This window comes from Parasteatoda tepidariorum, chromosome 10, assembly GCF_982258835.1.
Source record: "Parasteatoda tepidariorum strain Cologne lab strain chromosome 10, Ptep-v5.0, whole genome shotgun sequence".
NCBI classification, from domain to species: domain Eukaryota; kingdom Metazoa; phylum Arthropoda; class Arachnida; order Araneae; family Theridiidae; genus Parasteatoda; species Parasteatoda tepidariorum.
In genome coordinates this window covers 78,770,912-78,788,436 of record NC_141764.1, presented here as the reverse complement: position 1 = coordinate 78,788,436, position 17,525 = coordinate 78,770,912, and the positions used below count along the sequence as shown (strand labels likewise).

The window sequence follows — 17,525 nt, the reverse complement described above, 5'->3', positions numbered from 1 at the left end:
CCAAGTTTTGGGAACTTCCAGGCCATGGCCCATGAGAAGCAAGAAACATTACAGAAGTAGACCAACTCAAAGGGCATAACCATGCCTGGGCAAATCTTTACAAATTATTTTTTGGTTTATTTATTTACTTTTTTTTGTTTAATTTCTGTAAGTTTATAATCCCTTTGGCACCATGGCGAATGTAATTGGCAAGAATCAATACCAAAATATGCCGAAAAAGTTTTCTCTGAAAAGAAAAAAAAGAGAAAGATATCAAACAATGTGAAAATACTTTATTAACAACTTAATAAGGACTATACGTTAAATCAAGCAGATATATTACAATCATATTTTAAATTAAAATTTTACATATAAAAATCATAGATATTGCCTTTGCACATTTCTAATTGAAAAGTAGGTATACATCAAATTATGTATTATAAAGAGGAGATTAAATTTAAATGATTGAATTAAAACAATAAAAATATTATTTTAAAATCATGATATTTAACATCTAATCTAAATTTTAAAGATATCAACATTTCTACAGAATTCAAAAACATACTGGTGCTATAAGATTCAGGGATATACAGGATGTTACGTAATCCCCACCCTACATACGTGCTTTTGGAAACTTTATAAAAAACAAAATAAAAATTTACATATATTTATGAGGTCATCGAATGTCAAACCCTAATGTACAGGATCTTGGCAGTAAAACCAGGTAGCATAGCAGCGGATGCTGCAGATAAAACAGCATCTGTAAATTATGCTTCCTCTCAGAGATGAAAATCTCAAATTTTTTATTTATTTATTTAGAAACCTTGAAATCAAAATCTAAAAAATAATCAGTGGACATAAAGCTTTAAAAAAAATCTTCTTTAAAAATTTTACTTAATTTTCTTAAGTTAATGAAGAATAAAAATTTTATTAAGTAAGAAAAAGGAATTTTGTTTCCACTTATTTCTGAAAAGATTATAGGTCCTTATTATTATAGGGATTTCCATTTTCTATCTTGACTGCATTGGGATTGTAGACAAATTCAAATTTGTAAAGTTGGGGCTGTGGATTAACTCCGTAAATTCAGCTGCAATGTGAAGGTTATAGCCAAAAGACATTGGCAAACTTCACATGCTAATCTTTGAGACTTTAAAAAGTAAGTTTTGCATAAGAAATTACAATTGAAAATATGACTTGTCATTGCTGGCAGGTAGTATTCTTAGTTATATTGCATAATAGAAAGCGGGCTTTCATGGGAGTATTGCAGGCTTATGCATCAATTTAGCAGTGATGAATCGTGTTATGTTATGCATTACAATTATCGGCTCATGAATTTTGAAGATCCATTGCAAACACTAGATTATTTCCATCACCTGTATTGTTAAATTTGTTTTGGTCAATTTGCACTGCTATACCTTTATAATATGACAGTCTCATTACTGTTGCATAACACAATTCGATTTTCGACTAAATTTCTTGCGTAAAAACCATTTTACTATGGTCTTCCACATAGAGATCCTGGACATATATATATAGGTTTCATTTTTAATAAGGATTCTAAAAATACATATTAAAGGTGGTGATTACAGGACACGCTGTATGGGCTCACATATAAATTTCCGAATGCCCAACATTGATAATTTGAACCACCAGCAGCTCAAATCGCAGTCTCATTGAGACTTTCCTATACCATGATCATTAATCAAAAATCAAACGACACATGGCAATTAAGCAATTTTATCAGAGAGCATCAAATACTGTATTCAATATTTTCTACAAGATAATATGAAATAACTGTCTCATTGAGACAAGAATATAAAACTGAAATTCCTTTTGGAAACTTCACATTGATAAAAGAAAGCCTCACAAGACTTATAAATTTTAATCCTTACCAGAATCACTCATTTCTTACATAAAAACAAAAACATAAAAATTTGAAGGAAAAAAAATTTTTTTTTTTTTTGTAATAACTGAAAACAGTTTTTAGTCTTTGAATGTTGTTCTTAAGTCTAATGGAAGATTTTCTGAATTCTTAACAGGAATATTTTCCAAAGTTTGAGAGGGCCAGGGTCCTATGGAAGTAGGTACAGTTCCTCCTGTCTTTAGATCGTATCTTTTACTATAAGGATGTTCTAAATAATGTGCTCCTTCGTTTAATGATCTTTCTTTTTCTTCTATGGTTTTTTCAATCTCCCACAATTCTTCCTTCAAGCTATCAGTATGTTCTTGATATTGCAAAACTTCCTCAACAGGCAAACTTCCCAAGTTTTTATCAGTGGATTCTTCATCGATTCTAAAATACTTCGCTGCTCCATCTGCTGTTTTAATGCAGATTAAATCATTTTCATTTAGAGGACATACTGTACCGTCTATACAATTAATAGCGGCAGTTTGCATATATTGGTCTGATATTAAAGCTATGGGTGCACCATAAGTAACAGATGAAGCAGTATTGAGAGTAGGAGCTAAAGAAGCAGATGGCAAAGGATGACGAACTACTGAGGTAGGACTGGTAAGTTCTCCCATATGCGATACAGCATTAACTTGTATCGGAGCCGGACCCCGAATTAAGCTTTTGGAACATTTAGAAATAGGCCCGTATTTTGACACTAAAGGGGGGTCAAATGGAATAAACTCGTCCTTTTCTGAAGGCCAGAATAACGTACAGTTGGTAAAGTTCAGCTCAGACAACCCATTGGTTCTTTCTTTTACAGTGGAACCTTCAAACTGGCTTTGTGATGAAGCCACTATAGTATAGTCACTATTATTACATACAGTATTTGATCCACAAGAAAAAATGCTTGTAGACGTCCAAGGAGAATAAAAGGACACAACATTGCCATCATCCATGGTTTTCACAAAACAATATGATCCTTCAATAGTTGGTGAAGGAATAATTCCATTTTCTTGAGGTTTAACTGACAATTCTTTTCCAATATTCGCCTTATCAAGCTGAGCTAAGAGTTGTTCTTTCCTTTCCTGAAGTGCGGCTAACGACTGTTCATCTAGCCGTTGACTCTTTATAAAAGGCTTATAAGGGAAAGAGTGTCTAAAATCCTTACTTTGAGAATTCATAGCGTGTCCGATCGGATATGATAAAGCAAATGCTGTATTTTGTGAAGGAAGGCTAGAACTGTTAATAACAGGAGGCAAACATTTATTGCTTAATTTGAATTTGGTACCTGGTAATCCAGAGACGGAATTTGAAACGACACTGAGTGCTGGTGACGACAAGGGAGAGACGTTCTCCGGTGGCAACATGTTATTTCTAGGTAATGCAGGATATGGTGATTGTAAAGAAATAACTTGAGGTGACTTTGAAGATAATGGTTGAAAGGCAGGAGAGTCTGGATTTAAAATATGATTAGATTGTAGCATATTAGAGTTAGATATAATGCTGTCATTGATGTCGGAGTTACAAAACTGAATACTTGAACTGGAATCTGCAGAATCTTCTATTGTGCAGTTGTCTAAATTAAAGGAAGAATCAAACACGTAGTTAGAGATACCACACTCTGAAGCAGCATCAGAAAGTGATGATGATGGATTGCAAGTAGATGCCTCTTGCAAATGTGGGCTGTCAGGATTAGGGCTTCTGATACTTGGAACAGAACTTCTTCCACCAGAATTTCTTTTACTTTTGGCTCGATATTTTTCTAATTCTTCTTGTGAATGAGCAAAAGTACAATTAAGGCCACGGGGGCAATTGTTGCGTTGAGTTAAATAACGGCATATGCTAGTTTTGTATTTGGCATTTAGGTTCAATCTATCCTCCTGCAACTTGCGATTACCAAAATTTTGTACAAAATCAACGAGACCTTTAACGACCATTTTAGCAGCTTCTTGAGCCATCTTTAACTCCTCCCATTTTGGTGGTGGAGCATCTGGACTAGGGTCAATGTTAGCCAATAATTCCAAATAAGGCCTTAAAACCGACAGATTTCCAGGGTCTCCAGTTCTTTGCAAAGCAATAATCAATTCCTGAACACTTTGAGAAAAAGATTGGGGTGTTTGCAATTTATCTATAATAGACTGCATATGGGATTTGCGAGCAGTCTCACCATATAAAAGTGAAGACCACTGCTCAGGTGCAATGCGTAAACCAGCTTCAGTAGCTATTTGAACTATTTGAGCATCATGCTCTCTCCTAAGAGCTTCATAAGTGCGAAACTCTTCCTTCAGTTGCATCAACGATGAATCTCCTTCCCGTTTTGACACTTTAAAACAAGAGGCACGGTATAATAACTGCACAACATGCCCAATACTTGTTTTTGAAGCTTGTGGAAAATGAGGTGCAAGTCTTTGTACAACAAACATAACTAAAACTTTCCTAGAAAGTGAGGATCCGTCTTCTAAAGCTAATAAAACTAACTTCAGTACTTCTTCTTGCATAGCGGGACCTAGAAATTGACAGCCCCTTGCCCTAACAGCTGCCCATAAATTGGCAGATAATTGCTGAGGGTTTTGATGTTGAAGAATTAATTCAGTTACTGAACGCTCTCCGATTGATCTCGTAGCTCGCATTGCCCTTGTACGACCTTCTTCTTCCACAAGTTGGCAATTAATAAGGGTAACTAACTTTCTTTGCATCGGTCTGCTTAAAGGACCACTTTGGGGTACCCCATTTACAATACTTGGAGGCGATGATTTTAGATAGAGAGCTAAATCTTCTATGCAATTTTTTGCCTCCAAGTAATATTTATAGTCTTCAATAGCCACCAATGATCCAACAAGAGGTGGTTTTTCAGGTATTCTACCACCAACAAGTTGTAAAAGAGCATAATTCTCTGGTAATTGGTTAATATCAGCAGATATAACTGTCTGATCAAATGGACACTGTTTCCTTTGGAGTTTTGATAAACAACTTTTGCACATAGTATGGCCACAGCCCAAGCTAATTGGGCGACGAACACTGCATTCAAACTCATTGTAACAAATTGGACAGGATAAGAAATCCGTCCACTGTGGTGCTTGTACAGGCATAGCAAATATTTAAAACCAACCACCATCACTAAAAGTTTTAACTTTGTGAAGTCTCATAATGTTGTAGAATCATATAGGAGTAAAAACACTTTTTTAAATGGATGTTTACACAGCATTCCGATAGATAATTTGGGATTAATGCAGTTATTGATCAAAAGTTGAGTCATTGTGACAATACCAAATAGCATATTATCAATAAGTTTAAAACTCTTCATCAAAATACTATCAAATAAAATGATGATGGTGATGATAGAAATGTTTAAACAACAGTTTCTCAACGCCTAAATCACATATTTTTTTATGTCTTGCATAAAATATTATTTCCATTAGCATACTACTATCTACCAATACGAAAATAAACACCAAGCAATCCGTAAATACTGTTCAAGCACCATACTGTTGACTTATCTATCATTTAGCAAACGATAATAAGTGAGATTTAAGATAAGATTTATTTATGTCACAACACTGAACTTTTTAGCGATTAGTATGCAATATAAAGTAAAATATTATCCTTGTCCAATTCATAATTTGTAAAAATAGTCAATTTGAGATTTGTTTACATCTCTAAAAATATAGGCTTGCATTGATCTGGTATTGATTCCTCTCCCTTAATTGATGAATTGATGTAGAAACTATTCTTCAGAAACGAGTATAAAATGATAACAATACAATTGCGCAAGAAATGATTAAACACTTTGAAAAGAATGATTATTCTTTTGCAATTTTTGAACTTAATTTAGTTTATCATTGCAAAAATCGCATTTTTATTAGTTTTTGTTTATATATTGATACGATTTAACTGTGACTGCAAATCTTAAAAGCGAAAACCGAAAGTAAATGAGAAAATACAGACTATTTAGCAGAACTTAGATTAAATTAAACAAATTAAATGCTAAACAAAGATTTTTTAATATTAAGAAGCACAATTTTTTATCAATTAAGTTACGAATCTTTTTCTAATCCTCCTATTTACTGTAAGAACCGTAATCTTCATTAGAACGTATTACGTATACAAACTTTAACTTCAAAATATTTTTTTCTTGGAGGGAGAGAGATTGTATTTAGCTGTTATCGTTAATTTAATTATCTAGATGTTTCCATAAATCTTTCACTCTACAAAAATGCTTACGTTGTTAATTCAACGTTATGGTGTATAAGCTATTACATTTTATTTTAAAATTGCTGTTGTCAATCATTTTTAGCTGTACAATTTTCTTTATTCTTAAAAGTATATATATATATATATATAAAAAATTTAAAAATATATATATGTAAAAAATGTGCATTTTTCACTATAAAGGATAAGGGAAACTTATTTACGATGAAAATGTTTCATTTAAATTTCTGATGCTTTTTAATATTACTTATATTAATATTTATGTAATATTTTAATTATGTTTTATGCTTATCGCCTTAAAGCAGCGTTTCTTAACCTTTTTGATACAATGGACCCCTTTTAAAATTTTTTAAGAAGTCACGGACCACCCCCCTGAGAAAAAAAAATTGCAAAAAACATCAATTTTTAGTATTTTATTTATTTTAGCATTTAATTTTATTATTTCAATAGTATACAAAATATTTAAAATTAAAATTTTTAGTCTGAGGGTTGTTGCTGCTTTTCCTTAAATAATAAATTGAATAGAGGGATGGTTTTCGACAAATCAATGCGCATAATATGTTCAACATTCAATCGATAACGATGTTTTGTTTTTATTGTCACAACTGTGGAAAGTCCGGCTTCGTTAAGATACACTGTAGCTAACAAAATTATAGCTGAAATCGCTCGCTTTACAAGCAATGGGTAGGCTTCTTTCACAGAAGACCAGAACTCTCCGAGTGTTTTTGAATCGAAATCCATTTTTAGCAAGGACTTTGTTCTAAGATCTATAAGCTCATCTTTGGCAAGGTTCATATCATCGATACAGTCAATATCACAAGGAAAAGGATGACGAATCCACAACTCATCTTTTATCTTCATCTCATCCAATTTAAAATATTTTTTCAATGAAACTTGAAGTACTTCCAGGTGCTCACAGATTTCATTTTTAAGTTATTCAGTAACAAATTATCTTGCCAAGATCCATTTTCAGAAAGCACTTAAAAGTTTGCATATATCTCATTTAGAATTCTATTTTTTTCAAAGTGGCATCTTCAATTAGAATGCTTGTAATTTCTCAGTTGCATCCATAATGGTATATCGGATCCTTGGATTAAAAGACTTATATTGTTCATGCGGTTAAAATTATCTGCCAGGTAAGCCAATTTATAGGTAAAATCCTTTTTGTTTAAATATTCGAAGAATGAGTTATCTTTTTCTTCTAGAACAAGTGATAATTCGATCTTCAACATGAAAAATTGTTTCAAAACCTGCTTTCGTGACAGCCAGCGCAATTCCGTGTGGTACAGAAGTACCTCATGCTCTACGTCCATTTCTTGACACAGTGTTTTAAAGAGACGAGGATTAAGAGCTCTACGTCTAATAAAATGTACAGTTTTAATAACTTTTGATAATGCTTCTTTTAAGCTGGTTGGAAGTTCATGTTTATGTAAAAAACAATGAGTAACAAGAACATTAGGAGATTTTTTTTTTTACCAACAGGGCAGAACCAGATTTATTGCCAAGCATCACAGGTGCTCCATCTGTACGAAGTGAATGAAGTTTTTCTTTCTAGCCGAAGTCTTGTTTGGTAAAGGAAACATTTAACATTGCTAAAACATCAACTGCCTTCGTAGTTTGCAAAAGAGACTCACAAAATAAGAATTTTTCTTTGATAATATCAAGAGACACGTAACGAACAAAAACAAGAAGTTGAGTATAATTCGAGATATCTGTAGTTTCACCCAGTTGCATACTAAAGGGAAATGGCGATACTTTCAATTCATCGATGATCTTTTTCAAGATATTGCAAGAAATTTCAACTATTCTTGAATGTGTCACATCATTTGAAAATGGAATTGCCTCAAGTTTTTTTTCTCTGTTCCAATCTACAAACTAATTCAACCACCTCCAGCGCACATGGCTTAATTAACGTCTCTCCAATAGTATGCGGTTTCTTGCTTTTAGCAATATGATATGCAGCTTTGAGAGATGCCTCAACCAGAGGTTTTTGTGGAATACCAAATCCAAGCTTGTCTAATGTTCCAGATTTCAAAAACTAGGTTTTCTTCTTTAAAAAAAAATTCTAGCTCTAGTAACCTGAACAAGGTGTCAAATGTACATAGCTTGATAGCGGATAATAAAAATAGTACAGCGGACGTCATCAGGGGGTTGCCCCTGATGGTGCAAACTGAAAGTGGAGGATGTTAAAAATATGACAGGGATATTTAAGGGCTGTGTGCAGTCCGTACTGAATTTGGGGTATCTCGATCACCTAGTTTCAAATATGTATGTATTTTCCCCTTTTAGAAAGAAAAAAAGATCAACACTATTTAAATATTATTGATCCAAACGTTTTAAAAATTAGGAGTAGTCGGTGGACCCCCAAAATATGACCCATAGACCCCTAAGGGGTCCATGAACCACAGGTTAAGAAACACTGCTTTAAAGTATATTAATTCAATTTCTAATGGTGTTGATGAAATCTTTTGAGCAATAGAATTTCTAATTAGACATTTAGTTTTTACACATCATAAGTTTTTTTTCTTTAAACTTTCTTGTAATTTCTAAAAAAAAATTTTAGTAAAGAAATTTAAATCCCAATATTAGTGTTTGTTTTATTAACCAGAATAGGAAGATTTTCCACATCAGTACCTGGCCTAAAACAATCAAATTTCGGCGACAAACATGACTGAAAAGGTTTAACTTTAAGGACAGGACTCGCAGCCGAGGCCAGACAAACTTCTACACATTTAAAAAAAAAAAATTCAGGTTCAAAATCCCTTTGGCGATTGTAATTGGAGGAAGATTTCTGTATGATTATATGTGGTAGAATAATTGCTAGGTCATGTTAACTTAAGTCAGAAACTAAACCTGTGAGAAACTAAAAAAAAAAAAGATCTCAGAAGGGGACCAACTCAAAGGACATTGTAGGTACCCTCAGGCAAACCTCACATTTTTTTTCTAACTTTTAAATTTGCAAGTGTAACATCCACTTTGTACCTCGGCAATTGTTGTTGACAGGACAAATCATGATAGGGAAATTATCCCTCTAGTGGGCGAGAAAAACTACTGTTACTGAAATATCCCCTTCAAAATTATTTAGCCACTGTGTTTGTGTTAATGGCTGCAAACTAAGAATTAAATATTTTGTCGAAGATTTCAATATTGTTACTTGTGTAAAAATAATAATCAAATTTTAGCAAAACTGGGTAGTGGTTATACAAAAAACAAAAAAAAACACTCAAAATTGAGCAAACTCTAAAGGTAAAATTTGTTGCCATACCTAGATAAGAGTCTACATATTTTTAAAAAATTTGTCCAAGCATAACAACTAAGCAGTTTTTCTTAGAAGATTACAGGCAACAATAAGCATAAATCTCCAAGCAATCAATGTTGCTTGTAGGTTTTGAACCATTTGCCCACTCATACTTTCTGTTTGTAATAATATAATTAGCCGTACTTTATACTATCAGAAGACGCCTGGTGGCTAAGCGGTAGCGCTTTGCGCTGTCGTGCCACAGGTCGCTGGTTCGATCCTCGGGCCGGGCAAGGTTGACTCAGCCTTTCATCCCTTCAGTGGGTCGATAAATGAGTACCAAGCATGCTTGGGAACTAAACACTGGGGGTTCCGCGCTTGGCTGACCACCTAACTGGAACATCTGCTCCTGCACCCCAGAGCCCAAAGGTCAAGAAAACTGAGATGGGCCCTCTGTGGGCTGTTGCGCCGCTGAGTTATACTATTAAAATGTTAATAAAACATAATATGCAGCCAAAAATTTAAATTTTTGTAGTAAAACTAGTTTAAAAAGTCTTAAAATAATTCATGTTAATAAATTACAACTTAAATCTTGTATTCAACAGCTGTAACTGGAATTTTTTTTAAATGAAAAAAAAAATTGCTGGATTAAAAATACACAATTTTAAAAGCATACATTAATTTTATTATGACAAGTAAAAAAAATTTACCATTTTTTTTAATTTTTCATGGAATAACTCATACTATTGTCTTTTAAAATATTGAAGAAACAAAATATCTTTATTCTGACTTTTTCTCAAGAAGTCGAAAGTCAGATCCCGAAGTTCAACTAAAAATTTTGGAAATTTGAGAAACTAGTAGCTCAGATGTTGAGCATGTCAAAAAAATGTTGTCATTTGTTGTCTCTTATTGTTCTTAAGTGACTGTGTAATAGTTAAAAACTATAAAGAAGAAAAAACATTTAGCCTCATCAGAGTCAAAAATATGTTTGTTGAAAACTTCACACCTACTAAATATATGATTTTGCATGAAATCACTGATCAAAATGCTTTTTAAAATATTACATTTTTTATTTCCTTTCTTGAGTTTTTGGTCTTTGTATAAGGATCCTGTAACCGCCAAGCTAAAATCCCTTAGACACCAAATGAAATTGTTCATTTGTTTAATTTGGAATAAACTGTTACAAAATTTTTTAAATTGGCTTGCCCAGGGACAGGTACAAGTTTTGTTTTCGATTTTACTTCATTTTGTAATGTTTTATTTTATTTATTTATTTTAAGTTTCTCGAATACCACTGGAAGTCTGAGATTTCAGAAACAATACAGATTCAGAAATCTTCTCTTAATAAGTTAAACTTTTAAAATATAGTCCTCTAAAATAGTTTTGGTTGTACAGCATAAAATACTTAAAATTGTGCAGTAAAATATAAAAAGTTTAATATTTGAATCTTTACCAAGATATTCTATTAAATTTAATTTAATATATTTTTTAATCTATTAATATCATTCACAATTTTTACTTTGTTTAGCTCTTTGACACAAAATTTTAATTAAATGTGTTTTTCCTACTTTTTTCATTTTGTATTAATTCATGCCAAAAAAAAGTGACCAATACCATAGTTAGCATTTTTATAGTTATGAAATACAGCATGAAACGCCAGTTTCTTTTTCTGGGTTAAAGGTAATATTTTCCAAACACAGCTCACTTCCAAACAATAATGTGTATTAATTTGCAGTTATTTAGATCTATCTAATTCATCATTGAAGTTCCTTTCATTTTCAAAATCAATTATTGACAAATTTATGAATATGAATGGAAAAAAAATTAAATTTTTTGGATTTTTTATTTTAATACAAATATAATTCTGATAATCTAACAGATTTTTTTTAGTTACTATTAGACTCTTTTTTTAGACTCATTTTATAATTAAAAAATACCAAAATATATTTTTTTGTTGGTAATTAGTATGTCAGAAAAAAATATATAAAAGGGACCCCAGTGTTTCATCTGCATCAAAGGGTTAGAAGTGTCAAAACATGTCAAGTAAAGTACAACTTTTTTTTTCCTACCAACTAGTTCCAACTACAAGAACAAGCAATTGCTAGTAAGAAATTTTGGAGTGTTAAAATAAAACTAACTTTGAGAATAAATCATTGTTTACTTAGCTTCGTAAAATTACTTTCAGTTTGTATTAAAATTTCGTAAAGTTCAAACAATAAATTGCATGTTATTTGTTTTAGACCTTCCATTTTGAAGTTTGATTAACTTGTCTTGAAATTTCAATTAAATATGCTTTATTAACAAACTATTGCAAGAGATAAAAAATTTAAATGCTACACACTTTCCATCATTTGTGCTTATCATCAACAAAATATTTTGTTTCTATAGTCTGAGACACTATATGCAAAACAAAAATCAATTTTTTCATGCTAGGCCCTGTTAATCAGCTCTCATCCTTAATTTACTCAACAGAAATTCATGATGCATAATTTAGAATGTGTAAATACGCTTCCTGACTTAAGAAAATCTTAAAAAATCAGCATTTTAAACGTTATAGTTTGTTCTTGGTTTATCAAAACTTATTTTTTTCAGTGCTTTAAATCTTTAATTACAAATATAAATGAAAGAAAATTTTCCTAAAAATGACTTTCCTCTTAAGCAGTAAATAAAATAAATGCAAAAATTGCAATGCTATTTTTTGTCATTAAAACAGGGTTAGAAAAAAAAAAATTTTAACAGTATTTTAAAACCCAAATTAAAATTAACTAAATCATTAAAAGTATTGAGCAGAATTCTTTTTAATATTAATAATTTGAATACAGAATTAGAAAAATATGTTTTTTTAATTCTTTATTCAAAATATTAATATTAAAATGAATAATTAAGAAAAAGATTAATATTTAAAAAAGAAGAAAAAAGTAAATTTACTTTTGTTTCATAAATGTGCAAATATGATATAATTTTAATAATGCATGTATGTTAAAGTTTCACCTTTTGAATTGTCAGTATGTATAAAAATGTAATATCTCAGCAATATTATTCAGCAGTATATTATTTGTAGCATTAATATCAATAATTTTGTTATAAGATTTTTTATTTATTGAATCAATATAAATTAGGATATGAAAGAGCATGATATATTCAAGGTAAAATATTTTTTTTTTAATTAAAAATTATTTAAAATTAATAAGATGATAAAAAGGAACGAAAAAGATAAATGGGCTTATCTAATAAGTATGTTTTAGTATCAAAAGTTTCAAACATAAAGATTAAATTACTTTTTTATTATTTATTTTAAAAGAATGGGGCTTTAAATTTAACAATATTCTTGCTGACATGTAACATTGAATAAATAAGATAAAAATGCTTTGAAAATATTTTAAATAAATTTAGAATACTTTTTCTTAAAAAAAATTTTTTTTTACATTTTATTTATATATATATATATATATATATATATATATATATATATATATATATATATATATATATATATATATATATATATATATATATATAATATAAAAATGTAATTTGAAAATATTACAATAATGAATAGAAATATTCTGCATGAATACAATAAATTTGTTTACACTGGTTTAGAAAATAGTTCTAAAATTAAATGGAGAAAGTAAAATTCAGAAAAGCACCTCATTTCCTTTTATACTTTTGAATGCAGTAAGAATAAAGTATTTAGCAAAGTATATAAAAATAAAGTTTGAGGAACTCTTTAAATAATTACAGAAATGAACTTAATTTAAAAACAGAACATGGAATTAGTGTTGTCTATTTTATATTAAACATTAAGAGACATTAAAACTTATTCTAAAACTTGTACATATTTATTTATTTTATATAAATATGTTTGTGGAAACCCAATTCTACAGATTCTAATTAGCAATTAAATTAAAAATTTTAAAATATGTGATTAAGCTTTTTTTTTCTTAATTTGGTTATAATCAGACTTTTAAGTTTATATTAGCCAAATTTAATAATTAAAAATATATTTTTAGAAAATAAAACCAATTGTTTTTTTTATTTTTAAGTGTAGTTAAACCAAACAACTTTGAATTCAAAAGTTGCCGATAATATATTTGTGAAATGTTATTTATTCCTAAATGTTTACAGTTTTTTTCAGAAGTTATCTTTATAAATTTTAATTTCATAATGTTTTTCATCAAATTTTCTGATCAAATTTTATTTTAATGCAAAGCAGTAAGCGTGTTATGCTGAACACAGCTGAATAAATTAATAATCGTAACGCTTTATGAACTAAACACTAAGCATTCAGAAAAATTTTGGAGCATAATCTTAAATAAAATTAAATAGGTAAGGTAAGATAGTAATTAAATAGGTAAGGTAAAGTTAAAACATTAGATATTAAAAGTTGAAAGTAATTAATTGAAATAAATATGAACTGAGAAATTAGTTTGAAAAATTTCTTATTTTAAACTGAAATATACAAATTTTTCTTTAAAATACAAAATTTCATTATTATAAAGGAATTTATAGAGGGTTAAAACAAGTCTTAAATAAAAATAAACGAAGTTCAGAAATTAGACAGTTTTAATAAAAATGTTATTCCAGGCATAAATATGAAATGTTAGCTCATTTTTTCCACTTCGGTTTAATTTTAAAAAAATAATACTTTCCATAAATTAGAATAACTTTTAAAAAATATTGATATTTGACTTGCAATGCTTTACAGACGTGTGTATAAGTTTCTTTTTTTATAGTTAGTTAATTTTGTTGTAGTTAAAACATTTTCAAAACGAGTCAATATTTGAGGTTCATTTTGTTGTAGTTAAAACATTTTCAAAACGAGTCGATATTTGAGGTTAATTTTGTTGTAATTAAAACATTTTCAAAAAGAGTCGATATTTGAGGTTCATTTTGTTGTAGTAGTTAAAACATTTCCAAAAAGAGTCTATATTTGAGGTTAATTTTGTTGTAAAATATTTTCAAAACGAGTAGATATTTGAGGTTAACAAAAGTATCTTGAGAGTTCCTTAAAATGTTTACTTTTGCAATATTTTTCAAATTTCTCTATATTTCTTTTTTTTTATTATTGTTTTTGTCTTACATGTGTTCTGGCTTTATCTTATAATTTATATAAGCTTTTTATTTTGATAATTTGCTCATGTTTGATATAAATTGTTGATTGCGATAAATCACATAGTAGTTAACTAAAGTAATTTGTTCACAGTTAATTAAAAATTTTAGAGTAAAAATTCGCTTCCTCACACTTGTGCAATGTTTCTGACTTTAAAACTATAAATTTTTCATTGACTTGATATTATAATGTAAATTTAAGGAAATGTCACATAACGCAATGTTTAAAAAAGAAATGAAATGTAAAATGTGATATTTTTTAAAAATATTATTCTTCAAGTAATTGAGATCTTGGATGTTATAAATTATTATATGATGAAAAAATTATATTAAAAAGCAACCTAGTTTATGCAAAGCTCATTTCTTAAAATGTTGTCTTTTTCTGTTTAACTTTTTTTTTTCAACTTCTCTCTATATTTTGCTATGCTTTTAAGAAAATATGCTATATTTTGCTATGCTGTTAACTAATTTACAATTGAACTGGTGTATTAATGTAAATTTTATGGGTAATGTCACATAACGCAATGTTAAAAAAGTAAAATGAAGAGCATTTTTTTTTTAAAAAAAAGATTATAACAACAATAATTAAGATCTTGAATTTGTTATACTTTTTATTAAAAGCACTATTTATTGAAGAGTGACTTACTATATATAAAATTTATTTTTTAGCATATTAGCTCTGAATTTAGGCATAAAAGTTAAAATATAATCTTATTGTTAATTCTAAGGCATAAATGTTTTTGAACAAATATTGTTCAAAGAAAAAATTTTATACTGTGAGAAAAAAATATATAAAATTTAAAACTGACACATTTGTCAACTATCAGCTTTGAAATACTTCTTTTAAGCTTTTCAATAGAAAAAAAAATTCAAAATTTTTTAAACTAGCTTGCCCTTATTGTAGCTAAAAAATTAAAAATCATATACTAGTCACGTTTGATGATGCAGACTTTTAAAAAAAAAAGTGAAGTTTGATTAAATATACATTTTATGTTAAAATTTATTTCATCAAGCATCCAACATTTTTGTTAATAAAAAAAAGGAAGTTTAACAACTTAATGAAGTATGAACATTGCAGAAAAAAAAGTGAACAACTTTTGATCTTATGTTCAGATTTGCATGTAAGTGTCACAGTTTGAGTACCTTACCTTACATACTCTAAATAATTTCAGACAATATTTTAAATTAGGAGATCAGACATAAAAACTTATACCTTCTCCAAATACTACCCTGCAATAAAAAAATTAACGTTGGCAAAAAAAATTAAAAATAGTCAATTTAATATATTTGGCACTTTTTTATAATAAGCTACTTCAAGCAAAAAGATTTTTTTTTTTTTTTCAAAAAAAAATTTTGTTTTTTAAAATTCTATTTTAGAGTTAGTAGCATTAGCAATAGAAATGAAATAGTAGTAAAGCCTCTATTCTCGAAATCTATCTTAAAACATTTGTGTTGTTTTTTTCAATTGTACAATGAAACAAACGTACCTAAATTTAGGAAGATTTGTATGATTACATAAAAATAAGAAACAAAAGTAAAAATACTTAAGATGCTGATGCTTTGTATATTTTGAGCTTAAATATTTTTATTAAGTTAAGGAACTTTTCAAAAATTGGGAATAAATGTTTAATATAATTTGGTACAATATTTACAGACAGAGAAATTGAATGGCCATAATTAAACCAAAATATTTACATAAATTATACACATATTGAAACAAAAACATCGAACTTTCAACATAAAATTATCACAATCATAAGACATATTTTATATATAAAAAAAAATCTACTATACTAAATAGCAGCTTCTTAAACTTGCATGCATTAGCACATTGATTGCAACACTAAATTTTAAAATATGCAACTTTATTTTCTCTAGAATTCAGTTAAAAAAAAGAAACTGTCCTATCTTAATCATCTACTATCCAATTTAATTATTTTTGTTCTTAAATATATTGATATACATATTTATATAAAGAAATGTTTAAATATTACATTGTTTGAAAACAAAGCAAAATTTTGAATAGATTTTGAAACACTAAAGTATTTTATATGCAAAAGAAATTTACACATATAATGCTGCACTGAATATTCTGGACATAATTTAGCTTATTTTTTCAAATTACATAAACAGTAAGTTGTTGAATGGCATAAAAATAAACCCTAAATGGAAAATTACTATGGTCATAATCTATAAACTAAGAAATATCTACTAGATTCACTTTAGTTGATGTATATCTTACGACCATTAAATATTGTAAAATGGTACTAAAAATACCCTCCAATAACTAATTAATGATAAGTTCAAATATATCTATTGGCCTTTAACTCACAATTTCCTTTAATGTATATATGATATTGATATTTATCAAATAATTGCATAATACATTGCATGAAATTTTTTAGATGAATACATAAAGATCAGTTAAATAAATTACTTTAAAAAATGGTGTTTTTTAAACTTCATTGGACAGTAGAAGATTTAAGAAAACTTGAGCACTCTTACGATTTTATATCTGGATGGAGAAAAGTTAATTTCTAATCGTTGGCAAATCAACATGCCAACAATCAATGTTGACAATTAACCTTTTCAGTCCTGAATTTTGTAAATAATAATTGTTTTGGGAACAATTATTTAATTAGGAACTTCAAACTAATTTAGAAAATTCTTTAAAGCAATTTGAATGAATTATAAGACTAATTAAATAAAATAAAAAAAACAACTAACTATATAAAAATTAGATCAAAACTAAACAAACCATAAAATCCCAAAGCAAATTGGATATGATTGGGGCGTGTCCAGTTTTAAAATTGTGTGGACAGCACCATGTTCAACCCTACAATTCCTTCATTTTAAAAGAGGGTTTCCATTCAAAGCTTAACACAGGTTCACCCATGACCTTACACTAATTATTATACCACCCAGCTAAGACCAAAAATGTTAATATCAGTGTTTTTGAAAAGTACAATTTTCCTGAACTACCATTTTGTCTTAAAACTCAAATTTAGCCCCCAACATCAAAATGTTACACAAAACAGGAGTTGGAACGGAGAAAATTTAGTTACAGTTTTAAGGGACTAATAATTAAATGAT

General features: G+C 28.8%; 1 protein-coding gene across 1 annotated transcript; it reads right to left on the bottom strand.

Annotated features, from left to right (window-relative positions):
- Positions 1-252: 252 nt before the first annotated feature.
- Positions 253-5,677, bottom strand: roq (RING finger and CCCH-type zinc finger domain-containing protein roquin). Its single transcript, XM_016057547.5, has one exon. The coding sequence runs from the start codon at positions 4,960-4,962 to the stop codon at positions 1,963-1,965; it is 3,000 nt and encodes a 999-aa protein (XP_015913033.2). The 5' UTR covers positions 4,963-5,677; the 3' UTR covers positions 253-1,962.
- Positions 5,678-17,525: the final 11,848 nt, after the last annotated feature.

Excerpts from the sequence above, each read along its gene's own strand:
- roq (XM_016057547.5), bottom strand. The coding sequence starts at position 4,962 with ATGCCTGTACAAGCACCACAGTGGACGGATTTCTTATCCTGTCCAATT.